At 38.5% G+C, this 10,000-nt stretch overlaps 1 protein-coding gene across 5 annotated transcripts in view; it reads right to left on the reverse strand.

Annotated features, from left to right (window-relative positions):
• LOC118764373 (palmitoyltransferase ZDHHC11-like) overlaps nucleotides 1–10,000 on the reverse strand; it is a 40,360-nt gene that overhangs the window by 26,082 nt on the left and 4,278 nt on the right. For 2 of the 5 annotated variants that reach the window (XM_036505088.1, XM_036505086.1), the window contains exons 2-3: nucleotides 3,196–3,337; nucleotides 791–994 (exon numbers count right to left, since the gene is read on the reverse strand). In XM_036505088.1, coding sequence (XP_036360981.1) covers nucleotides 791–985 — 195 coding nt within the window. In that variant the 5' untranslated portion in view covers nucleotides 986–994; nucleotides 3,196–3,337. Of the gene's footprint in view, nucleotides 1–790; nucleotides 995–3,195; nucleotides 3,371–10,000 lie in introns of those variants that run through there. The other 3 variants (XM_036505089.1, XM_036505085.1, XM_036505087.1) reach the window with 2 other exon arrangements.

Here is a 10,000-nt window from a genome sequence, read left to right on the forward strand (position 1 = left end):
CCGATTAGAAATACCAAACTAATTCTGTTATCACACCCTACTAAAAAAGGAGATATTAGACCAGGTAATCCTGGGTAATTTTCTTTTATTTTTTGTCTTTTACTTTTTTCCTTTATTGGACAGCAGCCATACTGGGTCACTGCCGTAAAGCATTTAGGTGAACAAATTGGCCCCAGTACTTATTTTTATGCTTGGCAAATATTCTATTGGTCTCTTTTGCTGAACTACTAAGTTATGGGATGCAAACAAACCAACACTGGTTTTTTTCCTGTTGTCAAACAGCGGTGGGGGCCAAACACAAACACATACATATATACATGTATGTATGTATGTATGTATGTATGTATACAACAAGATTCTTCCAGTTTCTATCTACCAAATCCATTCCTAAGTCTTTGGTTAGTCTGGGGCTATAATGGAAGACACTTGTCTAAGGTGCCATGCAATGGGACTGAACCTGAACTTATGAAGTTGGGAAGTAAACTTCTTACTACACAGGCTTGTGCCTATCCAAAAGGGCTGGATGGTCATGGTTGCAATGTCTTTGATCTCCAGTCCATTTGGTCCAGCAACGACTTTCATGGATTCATTCATTTGTTAACGAAAATCTTTCCGAGGTTTATACAATAAACAACTAACTAACTAAATAAATAAAATGCTGTGAGGAAACCACGTGAATTTGCAGACAAGCAAATAAATAATCTCTGTACATTCACTGGATTACAGCCGTGTAATTCTTATTTTTGTTTCTGAATGTTTTCTTAAAAAGAAATATATGAACAAAGGATACAGGAGTGACGATTAGTTGAATGGTCTTATTCGCAGCCGGAATCATTGTCGAAAAGAGAACAATGGTGATGTATAGTATTAATATTAAAGTTATCATCTGGTCTTTCGAGAAGGGTGAGTGTAAGCCATTCTTACGAACAAACCCTTCCTTTTTCTCACTTGAATGGCACATAAATAACTTCTTTACACTTGACATTATCGTAAACTGGAAAAAAAAAAAAACAATTAAAAAGTAAAAAGGAAACATTGTTAAATATAATAATTATTTAGACATGAACCTCATTAGATTTTAAGAACTGAATTTATTTATTCGTTTATTTATTTATTTTTGGTCGATAACCTAAGATTGTTGTCATTGTTTAACTCAGAGATCATATCAACATCAGCTGCTAAAATTAGACAGCACACAAATGTCAAGAAATCTGAATACATACCTTTCAACCAATCAAGTGATGCTGTTTTGCTTTGAGTAGTTCCAAATTGAATGTTGCTGAAGACTTCAAGTACTCAGATGGTAGGATGAGCACTTTGAGAGCAGACATCAAGAGCAAGAAGGCACAAGCACGGACTACCTGTCACAAACTAAAGAAGGTCTGGAACTCCAAATTGTCCAAGCACTTCATTGCAACTGTTGAATCAGTGCTATTATATGGCAGTGAAAAATGAACACTGCCAAAGAAATTATCAAATGGGCCAAATGGATGCTGTGGAGGTACATGGCCTAGTGGGTAGAGTAGCGCACTTGCAGTTGAGGGATTGCAGGTTCGAATCTCAGACTGGGCAATGTGTGTGTTTATGAGCGAAACACCTAAACTCCAATTGGCTCTGGCAGAAAGTAATGGCGAACTTCTGCTGACTCTTTTGCCACAACTTTCTATCATTCTTTCCTCCTGCATCTTGCAGCTCACCTGCGACGGACTAGCGTACTGTCCAGGTGGGGAACCTATACGCCAAGGAAACTGGGAAACCGGCCCTATGAGCCAGGCATGGCTTGAGAAGGAACAACAACAACAAATGGATGCTACGAATGGCTCTAAATTTGAAATGGCAGCAACATATGACAAACAAATGCCTTAAAGTAAACTTCTGAAAGTTAGCAAGAAGATCAGGCAAAGATAGCTGTGACTATCTGGTCACTGCATGCACCACCCTGAATTGGAAGCATCCAAATTAGTCTTGAAGAACCTAAGAAGAAGCAAGAAGAGGAAAACATCGTCACACATACATCAACAACTTGATTGCAGACACTGGCCTGGACCTCAAGGCAGTGATGACGGTGCTAAAAGTGTGGTGGTTGGACTTTGTTGCTGCATCCCAAGTTGGAACCCAGCCATAATAATAATAATAATAATAATAATAATAATAATAATAATAATAATAATAATATAATGATGATGATGATGATGATGATGATGATGATGATGATGATAATCTCTGATTGAGCAAAGGTGCCCTATATTTGACCATTCAACTTTTTATTTATTTAATTCCCTGTGCACATAAGTGAAAACAGAGTATTGTAATCACTCATCTTAGTTTCTTTGCTTGTATGTTAGCAAAATTACTGGAGAATGACTAAACAGATTTTCACCAACTTCGGCAGAAATACTCATTGGGTGAGTGGCTTGAAATGATGGAAATTTTTTTTGATTATCTTCAAACATACATAAATACATACAGAGATATGCAACTGTGTGTGTATATTTGTGTGTACAGTGATGGATTTGAAGGTTTCCTTTATTTACGAGGTTAATTTCTTAATTTCACCGGAGTATAAATACCTATAATGGTGATATTTAAAAAAAATAATAATAATTCAGTTCAATTAAAAAGCATGGGTAAGCAATGCATTGTAAGCCACATTAATTTGCGAAAAAAATTATCTGGGCACAGGGCATGCATTGCCCCTCTGATGCCTTTTGTTCATTTATTTACTTATCAATGTATATCATATTCTATTTTTCATTTGTTTCTGTCAGTGCACTGCAGCCATGCTGGAGCACCACTTTTGATGGTTTTGTCAAACAAACCAACTACCACTTATTTTTAAGTCTGGTACTTATCCTATTGGACTCTTTTGCTGAACCATTAATGTACATGGATGTAAACAAACCAACACCAGTTGTTAAGCAGTGTCAAACACAAAGACATACACCACACATATACACACACACACAATGAAGCAGCCTTCGGCTTTTTTCTATCCAAAGGTCTTTTTAAACCCAATATTTACATGCTATTATTTTTATTTATTGCTTCGTCTGCTTTGAGATTCTTTTGTATATTTGTATACAAAAGAATTTCTGTATACATATGTATACAAAAAAGCTTTGTCAGGCAGCAAGTCAACAAATATGCTGGCAGTTAGGAACCACTCTTTGCACAGGTAAAAAGATGAAAGCTTACCTGGTATGGTCATCTATCCCACCACAACTCCCTGTACAAAACCATTCTTCAGGACAAAGTCGAGGGAGGATGAAAGATAGGCAGACAGAGAAAATCCTGGTTTGACAACATCAAGGACTGGACAGGTCACAGCACAATGAACCTGATATGCAAAACAGAGAACAGAGACCAACGGTGATGGCTCACTATGAAATTGTCTAAGAGTGGCACCCCAACAACTGGCTGCATCAGTTAAGGGATCCTGATTATATATATAAATGTATATACAGGTTGGCCACAAAGTCATGCACCATGGGAGATATCAAGTACACTTTATTAGCAGTGAAGTAGGTAATCCATTACAAATGTTCAAAGTGTTGGTCATGTAGCTCTAAACAAGTGTACATATGGAATTTGAAATTGCGATGATCCCTCTCAAATAGCTCTCCATTGCCCTCGACTTGTTCATACGCTTCAACAATTCTTTGAAGAAGAGTCCTTGATCATGAATGAATCTTTTCAGAATACACTAGGGATTTAATGTAATCTCAGATGAAAAAGTCCATGGGGAGTTACATCAAGTGACTGTGGTCCCCATTCAATTGGCCCACGATAACTGAGCCATCTCTCTGGAAAATGGCCATTCAGAAAATCACAAACCTGTAATGCATAATTGGGCAGAGCCCCATCCTGCTGAAAAACCAGACAGGATTTCCCTTCCAAGTGAATGCACATGAGGCATCATCTTGTTACCAAGCATGTCCAGATACAAATCACCTGTCACAGAGCTCTCAAAATAAAATGGTCCAATTACTTGACTGTGTCAAATCCCACACCACACCATTACCTTGCCCCCATCTTGTTGATTATCTGCCTCCATCCATTGAGGATTGGTTTGTGAGTAAAACCGGCAGTTGTGAAAAAGGATAAAAAAAGAGAATGTTAGCAATTTCACATATTGCAGGATGGTGTGTGACTTTATGGTCACCCTGTGTATATACATATATATGTACATATATATATATATATATATATATATATATATATACATACAATGGGCTTCTATAAAGTTTTTGTTTATCAGCTTATTTCTTCACATGGCATTGGTTGGTTCAGTGCTATAGCAGAAGTCTAAGGTGTTGCACAGTGGAACTGAACCTGAAACAATGTGCTTGCAAAGCCATGCATGTACCTGTATCTAAAACCTGAAATACTTGCTGATGATAGGAGTGGGTTTCCAACATTATGATGTCTTTAGTCACAGGCCAAGGAAGAAGTTGTAACATCTTTCAATAGCTTCTGCAGTTTTTTGCATTGGGCAAAGCATCTCTAATATTTATTTCACCTATCTACAATCACATGTATCCCTTCTTTTTAAAGAAAGTCAGAAAGTGATGTTCAACCAATTCGCTGCAGATTTTTTAAAAGCAGAATTTAAGGCTTTAATAAATCTGTAGCAGGAATATTCAGCAATCACCCATTGTCATGATTTGCTAGAATATTATCCACGTGATCAACAGAATCTGACCAATCACTAATTCGTGTTGACTAGGCTCCAGCTATAATTATATTTTTCTTTTGGTGCGTTTCCTTCGGAGCCTATCAGCCATTATAAATTGAGTACATCGTGACTATTAGACAGAGCGCTTTGGGATGCAGCAAAGAGAATATTGACAAACACTGTAAAAGTTGGCCAACAGAAACAGTGAACAGCATTAGAAGTCAGTAGAAGTCAATAGCTAGCAACTAACAACCCTTTATCTGCTGCTACAACTAAACCAAGAACAAAATGCTCTTGACATTTTGACATTCATAGTAAGGACAACTCATTTTTCTTTTTGTTTTTTGTACGAAAAGAATAAAATTTTGTTTATCAAAAATCCCAACAGACTTCAGTGTTCTTCGGACAACTGTCTTGACTAATAATGTTTGAACAGCATGGGAAATCTTATTCTATTATACACGATTTAAAAGAGACGAGCTGGCAGAATCGTTAGAGCATTTGTCTTGTCACTTTATGTACTTTAAATTCTAATACCTATTTCTTTATTACCCCCAAGGAGCTAAACACAGAGAGGACAAACAAGGATAGACAAACGGATTAAGTCAATTACATCGACCCCAGTGCGTAACTGGTACTTAATTTACCAACCCTGAAAGGATGAAAGGCAAAGTCGACCTCAGCGGAATTTGAACTCAGAACGTATTGGCAGACGAAATACAGCTACATATTTTGCCCGGCGTGCTAACGATTCTGCCAGCTTGCCGCCTTGAATCACCTTTGAATTCTAATATCATTGAGGTTAGCTTTGTCCTGCATCCTTCTGGCATTGATAAAATAAGATAGCAGTCTAGTATAAGTATTGATGTAATCGGCTAAGGTCCTCCATCTAAATTGCTGGCCTTGATCCTAAATCAGAAATCATCCAACACGGAGGTAAGCAATTCAATGAATGCAATTGAAACAACACTAAATTTGATTTTGCCATCTGTCAATCATACCAAATATATATACACCATTGAAAGGTATGATGCTGTGGTTTTTCTCTGAGAGAAAATGTCTTCATACACATTATGTTAAAAACACAATATATATCAGAGCAAAGCGAACATCGTTGCAGCAGTGATTCACAAGAATGACAGACGTGTTTCTCCTTACTCAGGGCTTGTAAATGTTGTGCCTCTCTAATTTAATGTCCTTTCAATTGCGTTCACTGAGTTTATTACAGCCTGGCCAGCTTTCTACAATATCAGTGAATGTATTATTCAATGTTTCCTATATATATCGAAGCATGAATTTAGTCTAAGCAAGTGACAAATGGATGCATGGCACTGGCAAATTCTAAGTAGGGCGAAACGTACCTGCTATTCTTATGAATTACTGCAACAACAAGGTTCGCCTCACTCCCATATAAATTTCATTTTTAACACAGCATGTCTACGAAGAGATTTACCCTCCAGCAAAACCGCAGTATCATGCCCTCCAAGGATGTATATACATTCCATATGATACATAGATAGCAATTTTAAGATAAGCATGACTTTCTATATACATTGTGAGGCAAAAAAAAAACGTTTGCATTTTACAAGTTGAAAAATGTTTCATCTACAAATACACGGTATGCACCAATGTAAATCATGATGGTAACTAAGAAGAACGGTAAAACAATGGAAACACACTATCTGCATACCTGTACTAGTGGCACACTAATGGCCGTGTAAAATATGGGAGCTTCTTCTACAGTGTCCTGTATTCATTTTCTAAGTGCAGTGTTAAAAACGAGGAGCGTGACAGTAATCTGTTATTTGATGACATATTATACAGTGCTCAGTGCAATACAACTAGTTGAAAAAGGACAAAGGGGAGGTGACAGAAAGCAACAACAAGTTAAGAATGACAGCAATGGTAGCCGACAATTCATGCACAGTACACACGATGAAACATAAAGCAGAAAAGTGAACAGTAGATCTATAAAGAGGAAAGGTGTAATGTTGGTAAATTTGGGAAAGCATGGAGTTTTTGAAGGATGCAGTGTCCTGACAGTGAATGTGGATAGTTTCATCCATGTTTCGACAATTCTGAGCATGAAGAAAATGAATTTCTGAAAGTCATGCTGCTGTGCTGTTTTTTGATTTTGTAAGTATGTGTAGCAAGGCTCCAGCTGAGTTTTGAACCATAACTCTCAGATCCATACTGCAAGTGAAGAAGTACTATGTATATATATATATATATATATATATATATATATATATATATATATATATATATATAAATAAAGAGAGAGAGAGAGAGAGAGGTTTGAACAAATAGTTGGTGAGTGGCTGACAAGGCTCTTACAGAGTGATGTTAAAACACCTTCAGCCTTTTAGACAACTGTAGGAAAGTGGTTCGTTCAAAGCAGATCGTTGTTGACAATAATGTCTAGGCTCCGTTCACCAGTAGACGTCTTAAGGTTTATATGTGAAGGGTGTTGGCAAATTGCAAGACATTCTATGCAAAATGTACATTTGTCTACTGTCAGTTTTAATCAGCAGTCAACAATTCATTGCTGCATTATGTCCAGGTCTGATTGCAAGCAAGAGCTATTTTCGTATAGGATCTGTTCTTTTATTTCAAGGTATAGCTGCTTATTTTAATTCAGTTACGCACTTCAAGTTAGCATTTATTTCATTAACACATGCAACAACAGTAAGTAAGCTGCATGCAAATCTTATCTAGTCTCCATTTTATACCCATTATCACAAAACAATGGAGTTGTACTATTAGTGTGAGCTTCCACTTTTTGACTCCAAACTTTCACATCCTGGTTTCGTGGTTGTGTGCTCTTGGGATACAGGACAAGGTGACCTTCTCCTTGGATTCTGGCATTGTGACTGGTGGTGCTACAAGAATAATATCCTTGGTTCCTCTATTTTGTGCTTCTCTGTCTTTTCTAGACAGAAGGTAATGACCCTTATGTCCTTGTGTTGATGCTGGGGTCACGAGGACATGTCCATATAAGCCCCATTCCAACAAATCATTACTGGGTCAGATAGGTCCTATTGAGGAGGTGCCTGGGAACTCTATTCTCACAGTCCTGCAGAGAATACTGGGTTGGGAGGATGATTGGATGGATAGCATTATATCTCTGTCATTATGCAACGAGGATTCAGTTTTTCCATCAATTGAATTACTTGCCCCTGAATTAATGTGTAAGTGGTTGTGCGCTCCATACATGTGTACCCTTAATGTAAGTAGGGGTACACGTCAAGATCACTATATGGGACAAATCTGCATCTCTGGAATTACAGTTTCCACCACTGCGGTTATAGAAAATGACAGTTACCCAAGATGCTACACAGTGGAATCGAACCTGGGACTTCGTGGTTCGAAATGAACTTCTTAACCGTTCGTTCAGCACCTATATAATACACAGTAGTATGCTACTGTAATGTTGTACAGGTATAGTGGTGAAATTTCCACGAAAAAATAAAAATGGTTACTTTAAGACAGAGTTTTGCAAGAGAGGTCATCGAAGTGAGGAATGTAGGACCTCGGGACAAGTATGGAGTACAAAATTTCCTCTGGCTCATCATGCCAGTGTACAGAGTGAATAACGTGGTGAATATGAAAGATGCCGGGATCCCAAAATGGCACAGTCGAAGACAAGTGTTCATTAAAAAAAGAAGCACCAAAGAGTAGAATGCAGTTCGATTTGCAGGAGCAGCAGTGGCGGTCGTGACAAGGCGTCTAGTTGAGAGGTACCGTTCAGTGGCATTGCTTGAAAATGCTGTCATATGGTACCAACAAACTGGTGGAGCAGTAAGAGCGCGTCCGCGCGAGAAAGAGCAGTGCCTGGTCCGCCCTGCAGAATAATTCCATGAAGACGAACGGTCCATGCACATGCGTGAAGTCAGACGGGTCAGTTCACTCATGGCCCGAAAGGTTTCGGAGGATTGTTTGTCGTCCGGAGCAGAAGAAGTACAAGCACGCGAGAAAGACGAAGGACTCATCTTTAGACGATAATAGGAAACGGAATGCCTCGAAAAACAAGCTGGTTGAAGGAAATGCCGCTAGAAATAGCAATCAAAACACCCTAGTTGAAACAAGACACGGCGAGCATCGAACTAGGAATTTTTTCAGCAGCAGAGGATGAAATGCGAGAAGTCCTTGCCAACGGATAAAGAACAAAACAATGGCCAACACATGGATAATTTGGGTAGTGTTGAGAGAGGGAAACTCATACCTGGCACGTAGGAAAAATTGTTATCCATGTGAATTCCGGATAAAATTTTCTTCTTCTAACATTCAAGAAGAAAATTCCCCTGGAAAGCTGTGTCTTCGAAGGACCAAGTTGTAAATTCAGTTACAACACGAGGGAAAAAAAAGATGTGCAGCTCCTGCTTGGAAATGGCGCCAAAATTTTTTGATGGAGAAAACAATATGGGACGAGAGAGACATCGGTAGTGTATCCTTATACAATGAATGGCAGCTTGATTGCGTAGACGAAGTCGAGAAGGAGAAAAAGGAATACGTTTCCACATGTCAGGAATTCGTCCAAGGGTCACCATTTCAGAAGGAATTGTGATCTAGAACGTCATAGTTACCATTTTAACTGGTGGTGCGTGTGCTGCGTCGGGGTCAGCATTTTAGATTGGTGGTGTTCTCAGGTTGTGAAGCCATCTAATGATGACTCTGTTCAGAAGGCTGTAATATGTCATTCGATAAAGAAACACGGTACAGTGAATTCATAGAACAAAGCTGTAACTTTATATACCTTTACTCTCGGTCTCAGATATATACAAATTGAATAAGAATGGAAAGAGTTTGATGAAAAGCGGCCATGTTCATCTTCTCTGTATTACCTCGTGTTTGCTTGATGCCTGCTAGCTGCCGCGTGTATCTAGTAACAGAGCTGGTGAGGTCATGTCTTTACGCTCCGGTGCCTCAATGCGAAAGAAGTGCCAGGATCTAGCATCCGAACCTTAGCGCTGCTTGCGCCATCGAGTGGCGAGCTATTTTAAACAGCCGCTGTCGAGAGAGGTAACTGCGCCTACACACACACACACACACAACTATATACATAAACGTATATATGTAAATATATATATATGTATATAGTTATGTCTACATCTATCTATCTATCTATCTATCTAGCTATCTATCTATCTATCTATCTATCTATCTATCTATCTATCTATCTATCTATCTATCTATCTATCTATCTATCTATCTATCTATCTAGCTGGCTATCTGTGTGGGTGTGTGTGTGTGTGTCTGTATGTATGTGTGTGTGTGAGTGTGTAGTGGATCTTGCATGCATGAAGTGGATTCGATCCACCATAG

This window comes from Octopus sinensis, linkage group LG7, assembly GCF_006345805.1.
Source record: "Octopus sinensis linkage group LG7, ASM634580v1, whole genome shotgun sequence".
In the NCBI taxonomy this organism is placed as follows: domain Eukaryota; kingdom Metazoa; phylum Mollusca; class Cephalopoda; order Octopoda; family Octopodidae; genus Octopus; species Octopus sinensis.